This window comes from Neolamprologus multifasciatus, chromosome 15, assembly GCF_963576455.1.
Source record: "Neolamprologus multifasciatus chromosome 15, fNeoMul1.2, whole genome shotgun sequence".
In the NCBI taxonomy this organism is placed as follows: domain Eukaryota; kingdom Metazoa; phylum Chordata; class Actinopteri; order Cichliformes; family Cichlidae; genus Neolamprologus; species Neolamprologus multifasciatus.
In genome coordinates this window covers 6974708-7000638 of record NC_140453.1, presented here as the reverse complement: position 1 = coordinate 7000638, position 25931 = coordinate 6974708, and the positions used below count along the sequence as shown (strand labels likewise).

Sequence of the window (25931 nt, the reverse complement as noted above, 5' to 3'; positions counted from 1 at the left end):
CTTGTCTTAATTTGATAGTCTGTCATCCTGTGTGCGTTATATTAAGTTTTGCTTCCCCTGTCTCCTTAGTCTGATGTAATTCACCTGTGTCCCTGGTGTGTTCCATTTCCCTGATTACCTTGGGTGTATTTAAGCCTTTAGTTTCCCTCTGTCTCTTGCTGCGACCTCCCTCTATGCTGTTTGTTGAGTCATAGCTTCCAGTTAATGCTGTTACTACCTTGCTTTGTGCATCTTTGTTCGCTGTTACAGTTTTTGGCAATAAAGCTGAGTTTAAGCTGAAGTCCTGTCTTCAGTATGCAGACTAGGGAGTCCATAATTAAACCACTAACCTTCCAGTTGGTGGATAGCCCACTTTTCCTCCTCAGTTACAAATGACTCCCCTACCCAATCCAAAAAGACTCAACATACAGTGTTGGCCTAACTTTTTGTGATACATCTTACAGAAGAAAGAACACGTGTGTTTGTGTGTGTTGTGCCCTCTCTGTGTGCCCTACATTTAAAGCAGTCCAGTCCAATGTTAACACCAGCTGCTGTCTGTATCTCTAATTATAGCTTCTGCCGTACAGGCTCACAGGGCAAAGCTGGGGGGGGTTCAGGTTACTCCTTCTGAAAGCTCTCGCAAGCAGACACAAGCACACACTCACACACACATCCTTGTTTAAACTGGGCCTCCAAAAAACAGTGTCTGACAAGGCCTAAAATCTCACATGGGGCTCAGCTAGGTATTTATTCACTTATTTACTCTTCACTTTGACCTCCATTTGACAAGCCTGGGCACTGAGGAGGAAACATGTTTCCCCTGGAGTAAGTCTGGGAAAGGTTGGGAAATTTAGAAAGTTAAAAGTTTTAAGTGCTTCTGTTTTCTTGAAGTTCTTGTCAAGGGCACACAGTGAATCTGCTTGGACCCCTGAGAATCTTGTAAAATGTACTTTTGTCAGTGTTATTGAGGAACCACCAAGCATTTAATCATAATAGTACTACTTAATTCAATTTGCAGATGTAAAGGAATTGTCTTTATATTTGTTTACAGTTAGGAAGTCAGTGTGGGTGAGATGAGGTGAGGAAATGGGCCTCTCAGAGGAAACACTGATGAAATATCAGCTGTTTGCTGGTGATTAATAAGCTCTGTGTTTCTGGGATATGTGAGTAGGAGACTTTTAGACCTTCATCTCTTCCCTGTATTCTCTTCCTGCCTTTTTCCTTTTTCTTTAAATCTTTTGTTCCTTTTACACCCTTTCTACGTTCCTTGCTCCCTCCCTCTCTCCCTTCCCTATCTGTCTATTTTGGACCCTCAGAGGGGCTGGGTGACACTCAGTGGGTCAAACTCCGTCTCCCTGCTTCTTTCTATCAGTCTCTCCCTTTCTGTCCCACTCTCTCCAGCACTGAAATCTCAGAAACCTCGCCCTGGTAACTTTTTGAGACACAAAACTTCCTGGATTTTATCCCAGTTTCACGCCACTTGTGGGAAAGTTTTTGTGTATTTTTAGACCCGCTGTGATCTGGCTTAAGACAATTTTTTGTGGGTTTTTTTTGCTGTATGATTTGAGTGTTTCTTTTCTCATAATCGACTCGGGTCAAAAACAGGACTTGACAAGGAGTTACATACTTGTTTCTATGGTAACACAGCATTCCCGGAGCCCTTGAAGGACTGAAGATTATCAGTGAACATCCAGCAACTTCAAAGAGTAAGGTACTTTAAAAATCCATTTCACTCTTTTAAAAGTTATAAAAATAATAAATTCAAAACAGAAATGTGAGTGTTTGCAATCCACCCAGTTACTCTTTTTTTAATTGTCATTTAAAATAGATATTAGGTAACTAACAGCCAGTGAGATGGCGCTATTAATAACATGGAGAACCATCTGGGCCATATCTCTTATGTCACTGTTTCCTCTTGAGGTTTTGAAAGGACCACAACTGGTCTTTTAAACTGAGGGTCAGTTTAAAAATGTGTTCTTGACTTTGTGATTAGACATTAGTGGCTGTTACAGTACTGTGCAAAAGTCTTGAGACAACCCTCATTCCTTTTAATTTTGAATTATAGAAAAATGGGAAATATGTGCACACTAAGACTCCCATTTAGATGCTATTCATTGGTGTTGGCGATCGTGCCACAGCTGGATAGAAAAACAAACAATGAACACTATCAGTCATGGATTCTTCACCTTGCCAAACAAATTTCAGCCACAAATCATAACAGAGCCTCCATCATGTTTTACTGATGGCTGGGTTTACCACTCCTTGGGACCTGTTACCACTGATTTTCACTCTAAATCTTATTCCTCCCTATTTCACTTCCTTAAGAATTGTTTCTTGATAGTCTCCCTTCCATTGAAACCATTTCTGATTCAGGGAACAGTAGATGGATCAACTGAAGCCCCAGATTAATCTCTCAGGTCCTGTTTTGGGTCTTTGCTGAATATTTTCCTATTTCTTAGGGGCATGACTTTGACATACTGTTTCTCTGTTGTAGACAGTTTTTACTCGTGATAGTTTTTCTTGTCCTCCACTTGTCCAGTTTCCTCAAATCTATTAAGGACAAACTGCACACCATGCAGAGATATAGCAAATTTTCAGGTAATAGCTCTTTAGGAGTCCCCTTGTTGGTACAAAAATACTCTTATATATCTGTCAGACTGTGCTATCTTTGTCATTTTCTGTAGTTTCAATGAAAAAATGCAAACAAACTATGCATTTTTCCAACAGGCTGCTACTAACAAAGTGCCAAAAGAGACACATTAAAATTGGTCCTTTGCTAAGTTGTCTGTTATAGGTCGACACAACACTGCTTCATCCTTTTACTTAGGTGTTTTTTGATCCTTGAATGATTCATTGTCAGTGTTAAGTGGCTCAACAAACATAACAAACATTGTGAAAACGGTCTGGTACAAGGACTAGACTGAAAAAGCATGAAAAAACAGAAAAAATTTGAAAGACCTTCTGAAAGCCTGGAGACCTACTGCTCAAGACTGCAAGTAAAATTACATTAAATTTCTCCTTCATGACTTAATTCTGTATGATGACCAGTTGCTCTCTTTCTTCATGGATGTAATGATATTGAGCACTTACCTGCAATTCCAAAGCCAACATGTCTAAAAACTATAAACTAAATGTACTATCCCTTGAAATTAGCAGTTGGCAAAGATGGAAAACCACATCACACTGTCAGCACAAAATCTAGTGAAAAAGCAACTTTTTGCTCAGCACTGTTGTTAGGACCATAATTCATTCTTTATGCCCCCGTTAAACCTGTGCCTACCAACCCTTTTCACTTGTGACCCCCTTAAAATTGAGCTACGTGTGTTATTTATTAAAGCCTGCAGAGTTCAAAGAATCGAAATTTCCAAAAGAACGAAAAAAGATATATTCCCCTTTCTTTCTTTCAAAGCATCTTTGGGTCTCTCTAACATGTCTTCATATCCATAGGGGGTCCTGAACCCCAGGTGGGGAACAACTGCATTTGAAAACACTCGCTCTGATCTTGAAACAATTGCCTTTCTTTTTTTCTCACGCTTTACTCTTTTTCCTGTTCCTCTGTGCCATCAAATAACTTGTAAAATAGAATAAAGAGAAAAGACTCACATATAAATAACTCTTCATTTATCGTGCCCAGAAACTGAACCACATGTGCAAATATATTTTCACCTCCATGCAGTAAATCCATGATAATTTTAGGAATTTATCATCCTGATAACAAGCATTTATCAGTGGTTTGGGTTGTATTTGGTGCTGTATATCAAAGTAACGAGGACAATAATGCAAAAGAAACCCCAAAAAACCCTGCATTCACACTCATGAACATCTGGGCTTTCCTGATGAGACAAACCGTCAATTGACTGCTTACAAAGTTTACTTTGTAAGCAGTACTGTGCTGACTCCTCCTTACAGCATTCGGTGACTCAGAGTTCTGACCAAACTGTTGTTGTCTTTCATTTGCCCTTTCATTTGCCAGTTAGTTGTCGGCACCCACATTGTTCTAATTCTGCTCATTCCTTTGTCGTGGAGGAGGCAGCAGCACTAGTCGGCCATTGTGTGTGTGAGTGCGGATCAAGCTCAGAGCTCGAGGGTAACAGCAGGTGGGCTGGGTCGTCTGTATTTGAAGGCGGAGTGCATTACATTTCTTTCTCTTTGGTGCATTTCTCAGATCAGAAATGTTCAAACACAGTTTGTTGTTGTGAAAGCAGTTTCTTTATCTTCTGAATGCTTTTCCCAGTTGGTGAAATTATTATTCATGTCTGCTGTATTAATTGGGTACGACAACCAAGACGTATTATACATGCTGGCAGAACTGTGCAGTCGCCTCAGCTATTTTCTTCTTCTTTCTTCTTTCTTTAGCTGCCACAGCTCACCATCTTCCTCCACTTCACCCTATCCCTAGCATCCTCCTCTGCTACACCAGCCTTCTGCATGTTCTCCACATTCATGAATCTCCTCCGTGGTCTTCCTTTTTTCCCATTTTTGCCTGGCAGCTCCATGTTCAAAATCCATTCCCCAATTTATCCACTGTCCCTCCTTCTTACATGCCCAGACCAGACCAAGTTTATCTCTACATCACTCAACCTGAGCTGTCCCTCTGATGTTCTCAAATCCATATTGTTTCCACATTACAAGAGATACCTTTTGGAAAGTCTTTTCCAGCATCTACAGTTGTCTGTGGTGATGTAGTTTTAGTTATTTTTCGGTGTGACATTCTTTAAAAAAGCCTTTTTCTTTAACCTCCTAAGACCCGGCACGCATTTTTAATATCTCTTTGCTATTTGGGCTGATTGGGACCTGATGAATGTAAAAACAAAGAATTACTGGATTAAAAAAAAAATAATAACAGATTTTTGTTTCTGAAAAAAATGAGATCCACATATGAGGATATTTGTTTAAAATTTCAATAGAACAGTGGCAGTATAATGTCCTCATAAGTGGTCATCAGGCTCTTGTAGAGCAAAATTTTGTATTTTGGTCTAGACAACCCAAAATGTTATGTCCACATATGTAGACGAGAGGTCCTAGGAGGTTAATGTATCGTATTGACATGATTTATCACTGAAAAACAAAACCTATAAAGTCTCCTGCAATCAATCTCCCACTTACAAAATTGTGTATCTTGGCCCTTTTGGAACTAAAATATACAGAAATAATGCATTATTTTCACAAAGTATGCTGTTGTTATTGTTGTTGGTGGCAGCATGGCTAAGCATTTTGACTATGTTGGGGCGATCGTGGCTCAGGAGTTGGGAGTTTGCATTGTAATCGGAAGGTTGCTGGTTCGAGCCCCAGCTCGGACCGTCTTGGTCATTGTGTCCTTGGGCAACACACTTCACCTGTTGCCTACTGGTGGTGGTCGTGGCTACAATGTAGCTTGCCATCACCAATGTGTGTGTGGATGACTGGATGTGTAAAGTGCTTTGGGGTCCTTAGGCGCTAGTAAAGCGCTATACTGGTCCGTCGGGTTATTGTCTCCCCAGAAACACTTCTCTTGTGTTTTTTTGTTTTTTTTTTCCTATTTCCATTGTGTTTTGTGTGCTTTTGCAGCGTTTTTCTTATTGCTGGTGTTTCCTTAAGTTGCAGTCCGTTTGGCCTCTCAGGGCCACCATATGTTCTGCTCAGTGACCCAGTGTGGGCCAAGCTTTGTCCGTCCTATGGATGGTCTCGTATTTGAATGTAGAATAATTTGGTATATAGAGGAGTTCATGGTCATCTCAATAACTGCAAAGTGACCAGGTCGTTTGGCTGGAAAACAAACCCAAAATATCACCTTTGGTGTGGCTTTTTTGTGCTGGAATGCTCTGTTTGGTGTTCATCAATGTTCAGCGATGTATATTTTAGTCAAACATGTCCGCTTTAGTGTCATCTGTCAAAAGACAGATTGTTACAGAAGTGGTTTGTTAGGATGCAGCTTCACAAACCTAAGCCATGCTGCCATGTTCCAAAACATGTTCTCCTGGGAATAACTGACCCTCGTAGAGTCTGAGATGTAGTGTTTCAGCTTTTTGTCCACTTCATTGAAGATGAGAAACTGTCTTTGACTTGTGAATGATCTCTCTTACAATAAAACGATGGAGATCAAATTGCCTGGAAATTGTTTTATAACCCTTCCCACATTGATCGGCCGCAACAATTAATTCTTTACGACCAGTGCTGTTGTCTTTTCTCCCTGGCCTCATGTTAACACACACCTGAATGCTCCAGACCATCAAACTACCAAAACATCTGCTTTTATAGAGGTGCTCACACTTGCTGATGGACAATTAATCAAGTGCATTTATTAGTGACTGTTACTTAATTCCTATGGAAGCAGTCACGGTGTACTTGGTTTTTCACTCACTGCTCCTGCAGTGAGGTTTAGTGTTGGTTCAGTAAATAATGACACAGTGGAATATGTCATGTGTTGTTGTTCATCTGTGGTTTTATTTACATCATTTTAAGACCTGACTAAGATCACCCAGTTTTTTAACAAAGTCCTCATACTGTATATGAAACCTTATAATTCAAAGACTGTATACCACGACTCTATGCACTGCTGCAGTGGTGAATACTTATTTTAAACAAATGCATATGAATCTAAATATCAGGGTAATACAAAGCTGTTCTAGTTGAGTCCAAAAATTATGTTATTGAATTTAAAAATGAGCAAACAGGTCCCGTTTAAGTCTAATTCAGGAAATAAACCAAAGCAAGTGAGGAAAATTAAAAGGGAAAAGGTTGCAGACTGTGACACACAGTTTGACAGAAACTTTCAAACACAGAGGAAATAAACTTAATTAATACATTTAGGAGCAGAACAGTGAAGTGGATCTTTGCACTGTGCAGCTTTTCCCCTCTACCTGCTGCAGGAGATTTTGACCGCTCTCCAGTCCTTCTGTCATTGTAACATTGCTGCTGTTTTACCTGCTGCAAATCAATATGTTGGCCCGACTAACTGTTGCCAAGGCTTCGCTTGATCAATGGTCGGCCTTTATATCACGCGCACGCGCTCTCAGCTCAGCTGCTGAAATAACACAGACGGCAGCTGTTGTTCACCAGATCAATGCTCAGCTTTCTCGAATCAGACGAACACACAAATGTGCATTAGGGTGTGAGTGGGTAGAATTATGTTAAATTGATTTTGCAACTTGTTAACTGAACGCTGCAAAAAGAAAGGTCAGCCCGAGACCAGCTACCGAATCTTAACATTTTACTTTCTGAACTCCATGCTGAAAAAAAGAAAGAATTGAATGTGTGAAAAATGTAAAAGATAGCACAGCCCTGACATATTATTTTTGTACAAACAAGGGGATTCTCAAAGAGCTGTTAGTTGAGACTTGATATATTGCAGCATGGTGTGTGTCCACTTAACACTGACCTGTGAATCATTCAAGCAAAAAAAAAAAAAGGCACCTAACTCACCAGATGAATCAGTGTTCTGCCTGCACAGAACAGACAACTGAGCAAAGAGACAATTTTAAATTGGATCTTTAAGAACTTTGTTACTTGCAGCCTATCGCATGGCGTGCACTATGCGCTTAAAAAAAATTAAGAAACCTGGTCAAGTGAAGCACAAAAGAAGGCAGGCCTACAAACAGCTGATGAACAGTATCTTCAAGTCTCAGGTCTTAAACAAGACCTGAGAGATGCATCTGAACCTTCAGTTGATCCACCTTCTGTTTGTCAAAGCCATCAGAAATGGCTCTCAGTGGAGGGGTGGCTGTCAAAAAAACATTCTTAAGGAAGGGAAATAGGGAGAAAAGGCAGAGGTATGCTAAATTACAAAAGAACTGGACTGAAAATCAACAGAGTGATTCATCCAAAGTTGAAATATTTGGTTCAAATCGCCAGGTCAGGAGGGAGGTCCAACAGTGGGATCACAACCGTCTATAGCATGGAAAATAGGATGAAGACTCTGCGGTGGTTTTGAGCTGCATTAGAGCCAGTGGTGTTGGGGAGTTTGTTGCTGGATTTCAATCCATCACGCAATACCCTTTAGAAACTGTCGAGTTGGAAATGGCTTCACTTTCTTAGGATGACAATGATCCGAAACACGCTGTCAATGCAGTAAAAGTGGATAAAAGAAGACACAATATAACACTATCGGTCATGGATTGGCCACCTCGGAGCCCAAACCTCAAAATTTGTGAAGCGGTTTGGGATGATCTTGACAGAGAACAGAACAACAGGAAGCCAACATCTAAAGAACAGCTTTGAATCTCCTTAACCCTTTAAAACCGGTCAGAGCGGGCACGCTCTGTTTTGCGCAACTACTTTTAAATCCTTGTAAAACTGCAACCACGTAAGCTAGCGCAATAATTTTTTTTGCATATGAAACTGGAGGAGTTGTACTTACATCTTATGCTATCAGCTTGTCCTAGGTCACAGTTTCCTTCCACATAAAGCTTTGCAAAAACTGCATAAAAAGCGTTTGCAGCAACAAAAACATAATATTCCAGAAACAGCTGTTCATAACACTTCCTACGTTAGAATAGACATCAGCGTGAACTATCGCATGCCCGCCATTACCTGCCCGAAACCGGAAGTGACGTCATTTTCGCGGAAATGTAGTTTTTTTACCATCAGGACCTCATGAGCCTATACTGGTGTTTTTAAAAGTTATGTTTGACTTTATGACTTTCTGTGTCGTTTCTGGGATGCTTAGAACTAAAATTGCACTGCTGGAAATAGTTTCTTTTGATGCATATGCTGCTTTTTTGCAAATTTGCATTATAATATTTATTTTCGTTTTTCCTGCAGTATATAAAAATTGGTGTATTTCAAAAATAAAACTATGAAGACACTCAAAATAAATTTCCTGTGGTGGGAAACTATTTTGTGCAACTTTTTTGTATTTACAGTTTTGAGGGATAAGCCTCTTAAATTTCTCTAACTAGAAATATATGTTAAAAAAACAAAAATGATTTTCAATTTTTTTGTAGTTTATTGCACTTTCTTGCAATTTATGTAATTTCTATGCACTTAATGCATGCATATTATTAAAATTTGGGCTATAATGGTTGTATTGATGTATAGCAACTTGAAATGCTTCCAAAAATGGCACTACAGCATGTAAAAATATAATAGAAGCTTTGGTGGACTTTGTTCTATGGTAGGTCTTAAAGGGTTAAAGAAGCCTGGAGAAGGACAAAGGTGGTCATACTAAATCTTGACTTTCAAGCCCATTAGATTTGTCCAGTTTGCCTTATATACAGTATTTCCACAAATGTCTACACATGCTTCAATACATCAGAGCACCTGTTTCCCATTTTCTTTGCAAAATATCAAGAAATAATAGCTGCTACTTTATAGAGTACAATGTAGCCCAGATACCCACGTGACTGGGTTTAACTCATCAGAAGAAGAAAGTGGAGAAATAACATGGGATGCATTTTGCCTTGTGGTACATTCATTATGTAATAAGAGGACAGCAAAAACATTGTCACCACTCTATACTGAGTTTAAATTAATTGGCATCAAAGGTGAGAAACAGCAGCTGATTCTCTTAATGAGACTTTCATAATGAATGCTTAAACCAGACTGCACAAAGCACGCAGCACTCACATGGATCTGCATCCTTCAGAGTCTAATTAAAGAGAAGGATACAGAGCAGTTTCTTCAAATCTCTCCTTTCATATTAGCAGATACGCCGTGTGAGAGGCAGGCGCAGAAAGAGGGGAGAGAAAAAAGAGAATCATCCCAAGCGCCACATAATGAGCACAAACAACCTAACACGGGCATGTAATCATGTTACTGGAGCGCGGCCCCCGCTGCCATACAGTGATGAAAACTTTGTTTAGAGAAGTAATTTGTCTTGAAGCGCCGATTTTGGAGCGGGGATGTAATCGTCTTATCTCTTCTGTTTGTCTCTCTCTTCCTCGTCTTTCTGTCGCTCTGCCCCTCTCCTCCTCATGCAGCTTGTGTTCATCCTGACGTAGAAAAACAGAATGCTGCATAAATAAACACCTGCTGCGCATTGAGCTGCTAACATCAATGCCACAGACGTGCCAGTTACTCTGTTATATTGAGCACAAATTGACAGTGCGGGTGCAGTGAATTTGTGGTGGTAACATATCTGCATAATGTAGCAACTCTTGTAACCAGCATTCACTCTCAGTTCAGGACCACAAAACATTTAGCCCTCCAACGCTCCAGAGGTTTGTGTAGTTTTTAAAATGCTTGAAACATCTGTTTTAATGCTAATTGTCATTTAATATCAGATTATTTGTTTCTGTTAAACATTGCTTTCAAACCTTGGACGCCTCTTAGGAAAACTACCCTAACTTCGCTGAAGTCACAGAAGAATTTTTTTTGGTAAACTACAGTCGGTAAGTAAGCTAGAACTGAGCGTTAACTAGGTAACGGTTTTGTCATCACTTAATATTTATGGATACACTTATGTGTACATCTTATTATATTATTTAACAAAACTCCCTCTTCTTCAGCCATATTTTTGATTGTTATTTCAATGCATTCTACGGTGGCCCTGAGAGGTCAAACACACTGCAACTTAAGAAAACGCAAGCAGATAATAAAAGATAAAATAAATATATAAAATATGAATAGAACACGACTGGAATAGAAAAAAAATGCTTCACAAAAAAACAAAACAAAACAATAAAAACACCCTACAAAATACAGCAGAAGTGTTTTTGTGGAGACGATAATGTGACAGAGCAGCTGCAGAAGTGACAAGCTAACAGTAAACGGCTAATAGCAAACATGTATCTACAGTATTATATGAGTCGTGTGATTAAAACAACAAACGTTATCCACATCTTTTTCTGCCTCACAACACCGATGAATCCTTCACTTTGTTTAAGTGTGTCATCATTCTAATGTTTCCATTTCTATCATTCTGCAGCTGGTCCGTCACATTATTGCTTCCCCCAAAAACACTTCTGTTGAGTTTTGTAGGCTTTCTCAGCATTTTTCTATTTTCCTGTGTTTCCTTAAGTTGCAGTGCACTTGAACTCACGTTTCAAGCTTGTCATGGTCACTTTACACTTAAAAGAAGCAATTTGTTGCAAATCTATGTTAAATAGTAGCACAGTAGTGCTATTTACATTTACTTTTAGCCAGAGTTTGGAGAGAATGGCTGAAGAACTGTTTATCTCCTCTTGAATATAATACACTTAAATACTTTTTGCCTTGTGGTGCTTGTACTCAAAATAAATGAGTTGCCCTAACTTAGTCACCTTAAACGAGCTGTACTTAGTTATTCAAAGGCAGCGAGTTTGCATAATTTTTTCAAGTTCTGGAAACTACTCGCGTTTTTTACTGTAGTGCCCCCAAAAACATAACTCATCAGCAATGTCTCACTGAAATTATGCTTGACTTATTCTTAAAATAAAGAAATAAAAAAAAACATGAAATTGAAACTATTTGACATGTTATTCATGCCATGCTGGAATGAATCACTAGATTTCTCACTATTGTAATGCCTTCTTGCAATCCAGAAAGCCTAGCTAGGACTCACACATATATTGTAATTTGCTAATAAATAACAAATGACTGAATCAAAAGAATTATTGTTATGTACACTGCAAAACACAATGGTTACACTGAGCAATGAAAGTACCGTACAAGTACTCGTCACAAATTAACAAACAAAACTTACATTACATTAATTTAAATAAATAACAGGCATTAAAAAATAAATTTAATAAATTAAATAAAGAATTGAGTCAAAATATAAAGTGTGTTAGTTCAGCACTATTACAATGATACAACATTGAGAATGCATTTTTATATTAAATTATATTATATTGTGTGCAAAATTGCCAATGCACAGGCCAATATTGTTCAGTAATCAGTCGGGGATTCAGTAACTTTACAATGAATGGGTCTTGCAATGATGCTTTTAATTTTTTAAACATTCTTGCAAGTATTTCAATGCCCAAACTCAAGTTTCCATCTCCTCCCTTCTCCTCTCTCCCTCTGCTCCCAGCTATCTTCACCAATGAGCAGTCAGACCAGCGTCAGGGAGGAGGCCTCTCCATCTCGGCCCAATCAGAGGACATTTCTGGATGATGTCATATTAACGTTCACCTCACCAATGGCCTGGCTGATGGTCGTGGCCCTTATCATCACGTGGTCAGCAGTGGCTATCGTTTTGTTTGATCTGCTCGATTATAAAACTCTGGCAGGTAACGGCCGTTTACTTTTCTTCTTAAAAATCCCGAACTTAATTCAGCATTTTATTCTCAAAATTTTATTATTTAACTGTTTTTTATTATATTTTATCATTAACTGTTATCATGATGTGTTTGTAATGTTTTATAATACCTAATGACACTTTCCTTCCACTCATCAATCACCCATTTTCCACATTTCACACTTCCATATTTCATCCGAGCATTTTCCAACAAGACTTCAGACATTTTTGAAGCAAACTTCAAAAGTGGACATCATTTTCACCGAGTCAAACTATGGGACACACACCATCTCCTTGTTGCTTTCACCACATGTGCCTCGACATGTGTGTGTTTTGCTTTAATGCCAGTTCTGTTCAGAGTAACGCGAGGTGTGTTTCCCATCTTCTTGACACACACTGGTTTAGCGAATGCATTTCCTCCTGTTCACATACTCAGTTAAACTTTAACATTAATTAGTCTACCATTTTCTTAGCTTATTTATCAGGGCAGTAGCTCCTCATTTCCTCCTAAATATCACTCATACGGCCGTAGAATGGATCGAAAGGGTGCGTTCTGGTGTTAACATGCATACTAATAATGGAGTCACAGGGGTTGATTACAGCATTGAGCCGTACAAAGTAAAATGATTCATTTAATAACCTGCTTAATGTGGACATCAGTGGAATCCTGCGCATCGGCTGTTGCCACATTACACAAACGGGGAGCAGCTTTGTTTTCTCATATATTTTTTTAATCCCTTTATCTCCATTTCATGACTTAATTGTCTCGAGTAATCACATTTTGTTAGCTTTGATCCGGCTTTAATTGCTTCATTGTCATGAGATAACAGGAAATGAATTTCCCTGAGATCACAACCACACTGCTGATTGAAGTGAATGCAACAGTGAAGATCTCTGCTTAAGCATTTTCAGTTCTGCTTAAGGCTTGCAAATCTGTAGAAAGCTTTTAATTTATATATTAGGGGAAACGTCCATTGCAGCAAATCACAATAATATAGCACGGAGACACGGCGGTGCAGAGCTGAACATTACACTGCTTTCACTTTGAATTCATTCTCAAAAAGGCAAAAACAAATTCCAGCCGCTTCTTTATTGACAAGATGCCGCCAGAGAGGTTGGCATATTTTATGCCCTTCTTGATGCTTCTTTTTATTAGCAAAAAAAAGTGTTTGGAAGGAAAAAACACTTTAAACTCATTTCTAAAATTCACTGTTTCCTACGTTATATCTTTAGTGTTTATTCCTGGAAAAAGAAACAAGTTGTCTAACTGAGAAACTGTCATTTTCAGAGAGGATTATTTGGTGAATTTTCTTGACTCAGATCAGCAACTTCCTGCAGCAGCAGCAGCTGACTGCTTGGCAACTGGTTGTGTCAAAAATAACCTCAGCACAAGACAACAAATTCTCGTTTTACGCTTCGGTTTTAGCACATCAAAGTGTAACACGTTAAAGTGTTATTTTAAGTAATTACTGGCAAGTAGAGCTGTTTGGACACGATTCTTTAAGCTAAGCTAAGGATGTCGCTTCTTAATTTTTGGATATAAATGTCAGGATAAGACTTTAGAGTCTGACCCAGATTGTATTTTAGGGTTTGCCCTCATTTCAGATTATTAATGCTGATGTTTTAAAAATGTTTTCGTGCACATATTAATGCACATTGTCATAATGAAATAATAAAAATAAACAACAAATTTGTAATATCAGCGTATCTCACATACATAGATGCCAGTATCTTTAGCTGGTCAGTATTAGCGGAAATTATCTACCAGCTGAATTCTTAGTTGAGCTTCACAATCTTCTCATCCAGTTCTCAGGCAGGAGTCTGTAAAAGTGTATTTCCTTAAATACTGTCCCAGTTGATTAAATACTCAGTACTCAGTTAGGGTGAATCCATTGGTATGCATGTTAACATTGTCAGTGTAAACTTGTAATTAGCATTTAATCCATGACAGGTTTGATATTTATCTTGAAATGAACACTGTTTCAGTCACACCTTTAGTCTAAATGAATGTGTTTATTTTCCACTGATAGCATCATTGTATCCAGTACACTTTGTGTCTGCTTCTTCTGAAACAGTGTTAGTTTCAATAATGAAACTATTATCTGTTAATTGTGTGGAAGGGAGCTGGGTTGCAGTTTCACCCTATACATTTTTTTAATATCTCATTCATCTTGGTCTTATGCTTTAGTTCATCTAGCCGGTCATGTGAACAGTCTGTTCATATTTGTCCCAGCTGGGCATTCGACACATGCAACACAAACTGTACGCAGTCCTGTGGGGTTGTCACTGGAGGTACCGCCACATGTTTAATTACACTGGATATTCTTTGTGATAAAGCCCTGAGGGGGATTTGTGTCTCAAACCAGTGACCGTTCATTGCCAGACAAATGCGTTAACCACTACATCTCGTGATTAAATAACTTGTAGAACCATCTTTAGCTCGAATCCCTTGAGGTAAATTTTTTCAAAAAAAATTAATCAGCATTTCACATTGTTGTGGAGGAGTTTTAGTTCATGCTCCATTTTTGCAGCGTTGCTTCAATTAATTAATGATTATAGCATTTCTTTATGCACAAGCCTCTTAAGATCCCATTGAAGCATTTCAGTCAGGTTGGGGTCTGGATTTTGACCGGGCCATTGCAACACCTTGATTCTTTTCTTTTATCAGCCTTTGTGCTGTGTTTGGGATCATTGCCCTGTTGTTTGACCCAGTCTCAGCTAAGCTCTATCTGTCTGACTGATGTCTCCACATCCACTCCAGAAAACTTTGGTATACAGAGGAGCCATGGTCCATGCAGTGAACGTAAGGTGCCCAGGTCCGTGACTAAAGAAACAAACCCAAATTTTAACTGATGAGGTGTTTGGTTTGGGCCAAACATCTCTGCCTTGGTCTTGTGTGTCCAAAAGACATTTCTTCAGATCTTTTGTGGTTTGTTCAGAAACAACTTGTAAACCTGAGCCATGCTGCTATGTTCGTCTTAGAGAGAAGAGGTTTTCTCCTTGAAGTCTTTCAAAACAAGCCATACTTTTTCAGTCTTTTTATAATTGTAGTGCTATGAACTTCACTATTTAGCATAACTGAGGCCTGTAAAGTCTGAGATGTGGCTCTTTGGTTTGTTGCCGTTTCTCTGAACACGATCAGACCTTTGGGGTTAATTTGCTGAAATGTCCCCTCCTGGGAAGGGTGGCAGCTGTCTTGAATGTTTTCCACTTGTGAAGCCTCTTTTGCACCGCAGAATACTGAATTTCAAATTGTTCGGAAATGGCCTTATAACCCTTTACCAACTGATGGGCAACAACTGCCTCTGTAAGATCCCTGCTGTTGTCTTTCCTCCTTGGCAATGTGTTAACACACTTGAATGCTCCAGACCGGCAAACTGTCAAAACTTCTGCTTTTATCAAAGTGAAAACACTTGCTGATGATAAATTAATGAAGTGCATTTTATAAGCAGCACCTGGCTGTGGAAGAAAAATGCGAAAAAAGGCTGTAGGTAGAGTAAACGTCCCCTAAATAAATAAAAAGAATTGATTTGGTTTTCTTTATTTTTTCTTTCTATACCTACTGGCACATTCTTTTGCTCTTTTTTGAAGTTTTTTGAAGCCATAAAAGAATAATAACTAACTCTCGGCAAACTTAAATAAGCCAAGTATAACTGAAAGTTAAATATCAAACTGCAACTGAGCTTCCCTTTCTTTCCATGTACAACGGCGACATAGTGACCCTTCTATCTATTCTACTCTCCCACCGGTTGCTACCACACATCACCATCACTATCCTACAGCGTAAGGATAGGCCTGCCTCACACATCCAACACACTCATCTCTAACTCCTCTCCTCACTTTTCCCCTTTCTTTACCCCCCCTCCAATTCCCCTCCATGCTCATGCTGTCAATCACCTGCCATCCCATCCAAAGACTACACCTCATACTGTGACGACCCCGTGTGTTTACCTCCTGGTAAAACCAACAGCAAAAACACTGTTTGACTGCTCCGCTTGCTTTCAGAGTGTTGACTGCAGTTGTCCAGAGTCAAATCTGGATAGATGTGATTTTTGCTCAGCATGTTTTTCTTTAGTTCGGAGGCTTTGACTTTCACCTTTAATGGGTAAATCGACACTAAATCTCAATTTTTTAAGAGGCTAATAAGCTATAATAGCTTTTTACATTCTGGATTTCCCAAATCTCGCTTGCAGAACAAATGAACCTCCATCTAAAACGATGTACATTTTCACCCACATTAATGAATCCACTGATCCCGGTGGTCAGATTGGGATGATTGCCCTTACATGCCTCTTAAAATGTATTTGAAACAAGTCTTAAAGACTAAAGCACCTAAAGGCTCCAGACAGTCAGTCTGTTTGGAGAACGAACGGTTATTTTACTCGCTCTTTAAGCTTAAGGCACACAGTGTCGATCTGCTCTGATGTCAAGCTTTTGTTAATTTACTTTAGATTCACTGGAATTCAGTCTTGTTCTGTTCTGTCACCAAGCGCAAAGAGTCTGCATTTATCAAGGCCCACGGATGGGTGGCAAATTAAAGGAAATGAAGGACAGAAAGGTATTTGGCTGTCACAAGCATCCAGAATAGACTCAGTGCTCCTTGACATCATTCCTGCACTTTACTAAAATGCTGCTCCTCCAAAATCCATTTCATCATTTGGTGTTTTCATTTGGCAATTGTGGAGAGCACTGTCCCTGGCCTTGAACCTCCCAAATGGTTTGAGAAGTGCTGACTGAAGTCCACTGTTTTAATTAAAGCATTAAGTGACCCAGTGCTCGCTTTCAGTTTCTCCAATCATTTGCACAGCTTTTAGTTTTCTTTAGTTTGTTACCCATCAGCGTGTCCTCGTTCTTTCCCAGTGTTGTGCATAAAAACCAGCATGTGTACTGCATGCTTGTCTGGACTGTCTGAGTGATGATTAATGTGGTGCATGTTTCCATGACTGCTAACGTGATAATACAGGATCATTTTAACGTAGAACAATAACAGAGTCCTTCAATGGGAGTTTACTTGTTTATGAAAGTTACCCATCTTTATATAAGTCAAGGAAACCTTTTGCCGAGGGGCTAGACCGGAGAATGGGAGTACACAGGGATTCTCTAGAAGCTCAATGTAGGATGCACATGATAGTTTTTCCTTTCATCCTTTCAGTTTTTGAAGCAAACATTTCCAAGGTGAAAAATGACAAAATGCTGGGCTTTACCACAAGGCCCTTCTTCCATCACAACATTTCAGCAAAGAACAGCGTATGTAAATAAAACAGCTACAAGACATTTTGGGGATATTAAAGAAGAAATACAGTTGTAGAGTTTTTTGTTTTTTGCATTTCAGATCATCAAACAAATTTAAATATTAGACAAAGATAACACAAGTAAACACAACAGGCAGATTGCAAATTAAAGTGTTTATAATCAAGGGGGAAAAAAATCCAAACCTACACGTAGCTCTGTGTGAAAAAGTAATTGCCCATGTTGCTAAATCATGAATTAACTGTGATTAACTGCACTTATTGGAAAGCTGAGTTAAATTTCATTTAAATAGAAGCTTTCTGACAAAGTGAGGCTAAAATATCTCAAAAAGCAACGCATCAAGTAACAATTTGGAAGGTTTGAGTCCCAGTACAACTGCTATAAAATATCACAGCAGCGGTCAAACATGGGGGTTGTAGCGTGATGGTCTGGTGGCTTTGCTTCTTCGGTACCTGGATGATTTGCCATTTTGATGGAAACATGAATTCTACTCTCAACCAAACTCCTGATGGAAATGTCCGGCCACAAGTTCCTGCTCCGGAGTTCACGCACACTCAGGACAATGATCCGAAACACAGCAGCAAGTCCTCCTCTGAATGGCTCAGAAAACCAAAATGAAGGTTGTGGAGTGGCCTGGTCAAAGTCTGGGTTAAAATCTGATCAAGCTGCAGACATAAATACCTTGTCCCCAAACCTTCCAGTCTGGCTCAAATTAAACAATTCTGGAAAGAATGGTGGGCCAAATTCATCCACAGCGATGTGAAAGACTTATAGCCATTTAGCGCAAACGCTTAAGTTCTTGCTGCCAAGGGTGCCACAACTAGTTATTATGTTCAATTACTTTTGAAAAACCTTGGAAAAAATTTTCCCCTCAAATTAAAAACTGCATTTTGGATTTACTCAGTTTATCCTTGTCTAATATTAAAATTTACTTGATTATATGAAACAAGTCTGACAAAAAAAAAGTAAGTAAAAAAATCAATAAATCAGGAACAGGACAAATCATTTTTCATAGCACTGTATGTAAAAATATGCAAAGTCAGTCTCTTGTGAGCGATGAATAAAAACCCTTTGAGCATTTAAGACTTAAATGTATAAAACCATTTGGTGTCTATCTGACTTTGGTAATAGTGCTGCAAATAATACGGGTTAAGGTAGAGTAAAAAGGTTGAGGAACTGAAATGAAGTCTTCCTCTTCGCAGCTCCATCTTCAACATCTCTTGCCCAATATATCCACCATCCCTCCTCTGCACATCCAAATAATCTCAGCCAAACCTCTCTAACTTTGTCCCAAACCACTCAACCTGAGCTTTCCCTCTGGTGTATTCATTTCTAATCCTGTCCATCCTGGTACTCCCAGACATTGTGGATATAAAGGATACAAAGGATGTTGGAGATGGAGCTTCCAGGCAGGAGGAAAAAAAAAAGACCTCAGAGCAGATTGATGGACATAGCGAAGGAGGACATGCAGAGAGTTGGTGTGACAGAGGAAGACTCTAGGGACAGGGTGAGATAGATGTAGATGATCTGCTGTGGAGGCCCCTAAAGGAAGCAGTCAAAAGAATAATAATAATAGGAAGATACTTTCACATATAGGATTTTGCTGCTCTCAGGTTCAGCAGTGATATTGTGTAAAGTTTCAAATACATCCCAAACACTTACAACTCTACTTTAGGCCACAATATTTACAGCACTCTGACCAAAGTCAGTTGGCTTTGATAAATGTATAAAACCATTTGGTGTCCAAGTCTTAAAAATGAAAGGTCATAAAAGCTGAAAGGGTTTTTACTCGTGATCGCTCACTCTGTATGTTTTCACGTGAAAAAAGAAAGAAAGAAAAAGTTGTGTTTTAGTCTTTTGCACAGGTGAGTCGGCATTATGAGAAATACCTTGACTGTTTTGATATCTGCTTTAGGAGTGGAGAAGATGATGTTGCTGATGTGAGTATTGCACCAGAGAAATCTAGAAAAACTGCACAAAAAATATGGGATAACATACGGAATTACAGAGACAGAGATCCCCACACTCTCAGGGACATACTCTATAACAAAGGCAATTCAGAAGAAAATAAAAAATAAAAATAACAAAAACAGGAATGGAAAAATGCCGAGATGCGTGAGAAATGCAAAAGCAAAAGGTGTCACGTCTCAGCTGTGTGTTAGGCAGGGAAGGACCCAAAATGCAGGACTTGGCAGACAAAAGTATAAATGAAAACAGCTTTATTGCTGAACCCTTGCAAAAAATACAAAATAAACTTATACCAGGAGCTAGTAATCCAACAAACAGACGCATGCAGGGAAAGATCGAGGAAGGACTCAAACAGGCTGAGGACGATTACGACAAAGAGCAGAATGAGATCAAATATTGACAGGGAACAGTAACAGGTGGGAACAAGACTGAAGCGACCAATGAGACACAGAAAGCAAAACTAAACAGAAAGCACACAAAACAAGAGACTATCAAAATAAAACAGGAAATCACAGACAGACACAGAAGAGGATTACACTAAGCTAATGGGAGGGAAGGGGGGGGGGGAGTCAACAACAAAAGCAAGCAGGTAACTACAGGTCAGGTGTCGGACATTGGATCCACTTAATCACAGGAATTGTAATATATTTCCATAACCAGAAGACTAAAGAATAAAGAATAAAGAACCAGAATACAAAGCCAAAAACTCCCCAAGAATTTCAGAATATTCCAGGTAGGAGGAAGGAAGGAAGGAAGGAAAGAAGGAAGGAAGGATAGAAAGAAAAAATATTCTCTTGTATCATTTATTTTCTCTTATCCAGTTTGTTTTTGTCTCTTCGAACTCTGCGCTTTTCTTCTGAAGTCAGAGCCCCTTGGGTTCCCTTTTTTAAATCTCTGTTGCACAATTTGTATTTTTCATCTATATCCTTTGTGTTTTATCATTTTGATGTGGCTGCTAAACTGCAGTAAACTAAAAACATAGCAAAAACAAAAGGCAGAAGAGAGAAGAAAAGAGTCGGATGATAAGCACATGAAAGTGAGAGCGTGAGAGAAAATAGATTTAAAGAGGAGCGACGTGGAAGAGAGATGTGATTGGAAAAGAAAGAAAGAAAGACAAAGAAAGGTGGAGCGGAAGAAAAACTGAGTGACAGCAATCAAAAGAAGGAGAGGGAGCGTTAGCAAGGGAGAAAGCTGGTCTCCTGTTCCCTGTCTCTCTGGCTCTGTGTCTGCAGTGCCAATCAAAGAAATGTCAGTGCATTAATCAGTTGTTTTATGAGGCTCCATTAGCCTATGCACCTCCTCCGCACTGGGCGAGAAGCAGGCGGAAAGCTTCCTCCACCTGGGAGAGAGAGACTGAAAGAGATCCACGGAGAAAACCCAAACAATCCATTTAGCACTCCGGAGCCAACAGTTATCTAAATGCAGAGTATTGATGAATGTGCTAATTCGCATGTTCCTCAGAGAGGCAGATGCAAAACGGCTGCACTGCAGCGGCAGCATATGATTACAGTTTGTTTTAAGGACTTTTAGCAGCTTAATAACAGGTAATAGTTTCAGGACCAGAGAAGCCAAAATAAAAATTAATATCTGGCTGCTTGCAGATATATTCAGGCAGAGCAGCGACAGGTCACGCCTTAATCAGCTGATTGCACATGAGATCAAGTCATTTAAAGCTCACGTGTGCAGCTCGGTAAGACAATAAACAGACACAGCAGCAATTACTGGACAGTTTAAGAAAGAGTTAAAGAAGCTGTGACACACAAACAGCCTTTAAAGTAGACAAAAAAAGTGTTCAAAAGACACATAGGGGAGGAAGCAGAAAACAATATTCTAGCATCATGTCTTCATAATGCTTCTCGTGCAGCATTTGATTGCAACCTAATCACGCCCGTGTTCAGTAATCCAACCTAGAAATCACATTACAGTTTCTATTACCGCAACGAGGAAACATTTAGCTGAATGTGTGTTTAACTAATGCATTTGTCGTTAATAGACGGCATGCTTCATTCATTCAACAAAACACCGCCTCTGAATGTAATCCAGAGCACCATTACAATCATTATGGGAATAATAGTTTAGCTGGAAATGCAATTTGTAGGAAACCGAGCGCCCAATTTCCCGTGGAAAAAGGTAATCCTTAAAATGACACAATTGGAGAAAAATACGTATCATTTGGTACCTTGGTGGCCCTCTCGGAGGGGTCGCCCTTTATAAATGTTTTTAGCTGAGGTAGGTCTATTGGTTTCATTGCTAATAATTGTGTATCGTTGTAAACTTGATTGAAATCTCCATTTATTTATTTTTTAATTCAGCGACATTAAGTCTTCTTATTGAATCCTTATATTTGATCTTAATAAAAATGCATCCACCATCCCATAATCCCCTTCTGCTTTTACTTCTACTTGACCTGTCCTCTTTGACAACTCCAAACCTTTATCTTAATAGATTTAACCATCGCCGAAAAATAAAACAACTAAATATCTTACTGGAAAAACAGTGGCTCAGTTTCCTGACAGATCATACAAATTTAGAAAACTTGACTTCAGCTTGAAAGAACAATTTGACCCAATTTGGAAAAACACGGTCGTCGTTCTTATGATACCCAGCGTGCATTTAAAACAATAACATGACAAAATCACACGCCGAGACCCCCACCATTTTTGATACACACAACCCACCTCATCTCCTTCACTGTTTCTTTGATCTTTTATTCATCGGCAAATAAATAAATTAAAAAGGTGTGTGTATGCGTGTGCAAAAAAAACAAAAACAATGGCCCATGTTCATAGCAGCCTGTGGAGTGAATTTGTGGACGACTCCGGGGGGGCAATTTGACAAGATGAACAAATATAAATCAGTTTTTAAAAAACACTTGTAGAGCAGTTTATGGTTGAGGCAGAGTGTTTAATATTTCAGGTCCACATTTTGATACTGAGCAGATACTTGGGTTGCAGACTGCAGAGAATTCAGTGGATCTACTGTACATTAAATATTGATAATTTTATATAATATATATGACACATTTTTAAAAAAGCAATACTTTTGGCAGGGTGTAGATATAATAGTTATACATAGATATTAATAAAACAAGGGACAGTATATTAGACCGGTATATATATTTATAGATCATTTATATATTAGTCTGTATAATAATAATAATATTTTCATCACATGAATATGACAACTTTTATTTTTTATGTCACTAACATTTGTTGCTTATTTGTTTGAAATACAGATCCATCCATTCGCTTTCGCTTATCCTTTTTCAGGGTCGCTGGAGCCTATTTCAGCTGTCATAGGGTGAGAGGCGGGGCACACCCTGGACAGGTCACCAGTCTATCGCAGGGCCAACACACAGGGACAGACAACCATTTGCACTCACATTCACACCTAGTGGCAATTTAGATTATCCAATTAACCTCTCCCCACAAGTTGCATGGAAACGGTGGGAGGAAGCCGGAGTACCCGGAGGGAACCCACGCAAACACGAGGAAAACATGCAAACTCAACACAGAAAGAATTGAACTCAGGACCTTCTTGCTGTGCGGCAACAGTGCTAACCACCGTGCCACTGTGCTACAGACCTGAAATACAGATCTGAAATACAGATCTGATAATTAAATTCATGCTGTGACGATGTCATTATCTTTCTATTTTTGCCTCTGTATGCCACCACAGTGCACTTTTTTATTTTTTTTAATTTTAGGTCCTTATTTATTGCAGGGATTTATGAACTATTTAGGAATTACAACCACATTTATACACAGAAAAACAGAAGTAATTGGACAACTGACTAAAAAGTGGTGACCTGCTAAAGCCAGTTCTGGTATATTCTGGTATATTCTTAAAATGGCCTGTATTTATATAGCGCTTTACTAGTCCCTAAGGACCCCAAAGCGCTTTACACATCCAGTCATCCACACACACATTCACACACTGGTGATGGGAAGCTACATTGTAGCCACAGCCACCCTGGGGCGCACTGACAGAGGCGACGGAGTAAAAAATAGACGAAGCTTCCAGCTCTGTAGAATGAAGCCAATGCTAGTCACCGTAAACCTGCACGCTTTTTCAAATCTCCCGGCAGTGATATCTGTTGTTTTCAAAAAAGACTTCTGGTCCTATACAAGTTAACTGACTCAAAGATTTAAAGATCCAGTATCAGGGTGCTTGGAATGGAAAGATTAGTGAGTCACAACTATTTATATTTGTGCAGATGAGATCAGGGGTGGAAATCCAGGTAAAAATTAATCAAGAATGTTTTAATATTTCTGCAAATTTAATACCGCTGTGGTTTCTTGCTGTGCTCTCATTCAGCATGTGCTCTGCATCATGGAGAAAAAAATGTTTTTTTAATGGAAAGTGTGATTTGTGTTCGGGAGCAGCTTTTTTTTCTTTCTCTTTAACATCTTTGCTGCATTAAAGCGGCAAAGCTGTAACTCTAACGCTATATGTGGCTGAAAACACGAACTATGCAGTCAGGCGCAGAGACGAACGCTGCTGATCGTTGTTTTTCTCAGCTCTCGTTGTGGATTATCTTTCTATTGTGCGTGTTCTTCCTTTTCCTCTCAGCATGCGTCCTGTGTGTACTTCATACGATGCAGTTTCGGTTAATGTCGTGCTTGTGTGTCTCCTCTCCTCAGGCCTCCCTCCCCCTGCTGCCATTGCGAAGAGAAGTATGAGGACTAGAGGCAAGCAGAGACTTCTAAGCCAGCATACATCACATATACACCCAAATTCAAAACATAAACCTGTCGCATAGTGTACTATACTATGCTATGATATGCTAAATAGCATATACTATATAGCATATTGTATACTATGGTAGTATACTAGCACACACACACATATATATATATATATATATATATATATATATATATATATATATATATGGATGGATGCAAACTGCATTTCGTTGCCCTGTGCATGTGCAATGACAATAAAGTTGAATTCTATTCTATTCTATTCTATTCTATATGGTTGCGAAAACAAACCAAGGCTTACAGAACTGTGACAAACCCCATCATAGTGTGTGAGCTTGAACAGCTTCATAGGGTAAAGTCTTATATAAGCGTCTGTCATATAAAATCTTACTGTTTGGATGTTAAACATGGCCAAAGTTACAGTTGATGACATCAGTCTATTTATTTGTAATCCCCATGAGCCAAAAGCTCAGGTGGGCTTCACACTGCTCTAAACCCTCTGTGTCACCTTGGTTTTTCAGCTCTGGTCTCTACACGATATCAGTGGGAGTGGATATTCGAACACACAGCTCTGACTGTGAGGTCAAAAGTGCTTGAGATGGACAGCCAATCAGAAGAAAGCCCTCTTAAAGGGAGAAGAGCTAAAACAGCTTGTTTCCAAAGTCCAAGATCAGATAACTAAGGATTATTTTTGAACTGTGAAAGCAAAGATACTCTATTAGAGTCCAAATAAATACAGGATAGTAAACATTCAGTGGCCACTTTATTAGGTATAACTGTTGAACTGTTTGTTAATGCAAATATCTAATCAGCCAATCACATAGCGGTAATTCCATGCAAATTTAGGCACGTAGACAACCTGGTGAAGTTTAGACTGAACATCTGAACGTGGAAGAAAGCTGATTTTAAGTGACTTTGACTGTGGTATGGTTTTTGGTGCAGACAAGTGCTTAGAAAGCGCTTAGTTTCGGTCACTGTCTGAGAGAAAGTTACGTTCCAGCGAAACTTTGACTTGCCGTTCTAGCTTAGATAAAACATTAAAATGAAAGGTTCTGTTGTTTAGTTATATACTATTCATGAGATCTTTATCTCTATTCTGCTTTACTTTAGGTGGAGTTCGTCCAATAAAATCAAGCTCTGCTGGAGTCTCACCTCAGGAGAGCACTGACTGGCTGGAGATGATGTGGGAATTTGCAGCCAGTCTGGTAGCTCCTGATGAGGAGGCGGAAGGTATTCATCATCTAACCGAAAGCCTCACATGTAAGAAAACATCACCTGACATTAAATTAACCATCAGTTGTTTGACCGTTATTAACAATTCATGCGATGCTCATCCTGCCTAACGTTTTATCAAGGGCTTAGCTTTTGCAGTAGCTGACTAAGAGGGTTATGATGAATAGACAAAGTGTGCACACATGCCGCTGAGGGCAATTTAAAACTGCATTTAAAACATTTACCGTAGATTCAAAAATAACTAAAAGTCATTCTGATTCACACTGATGGCAGCAGAAAGATGTGCTACAGTTCAAGGCCAATCAAAAGGCAAACAATCATTCCTTTATGCACCCAGTCTTAAACTGATTGCTGGGTAATGTCAGCCATTTATTTTCATGCATGTAATGGAAAGTTTGTCGTATGTGTCGCTCACCATCTGGCAATATTTAACTTTGAAAATTTGTTTTTATGAACTCTGTTTCTTGCGTATCAGCTTTCCACTCAGAGGAACTCTGAAGGACAGGAAGTGGAAAAGAACCAGAGCTGGAGGAGAGAGGACAGAAAGGTTGAGACGGCCGTTACAGTGTTGCACATTAAATCGCAGTAATGTTTTTTCTGTCTGTTGTTGAGCGGTAACTTATGATTTAATTTGATGAATAAAAGATTCCAAATTGAAA

The 25931-nt window shown here is 39.1% G+C and overlaps 1 protein-coding gene across 6 annotated transcripts; it reads left to right on the top strand.

Annotated features, from left to right (window-relative positions):
* Positions 1-643: 643 nt before the first annotated feature.
* Positions 644-25931, top strand: LOC146501439 (triadin-like). Of its 6 annotated transcripts, none has more exons than XM_085133389.1 (6): positions 644-804; positions 11909-12107; positions 16031-16072; positions 23977-24024; positions 25150-25299; positions 25748-25931. In XM_085133389.1, the coding sequence occupies exons 2-6, from the start codon at positions 11921-11923 to the stop codon at positions 25768-25770; spliced, it is 450 nt and encodes a 149-aa protein (XP_084989515.1). In that variant the 5' UTR covers positions 644-804; positions 11909-11920; the 3' UTR covers positions 25771-25931. The 6 variants fall into 6 exon arrangements, with proteins under 6 accessions (XP_084989515.1, XP_084989517.1, XP_084989514.1 ...); XM_085133391.1 differs by lacking the exon at positions 644-804 and adding an exon at positions 1279-1690 and having other exon boundaries at positions 25150-25269; XM_085133388.1 differs by lacking the exon at positions 644-804 and adding an exon at positions 1283-1685.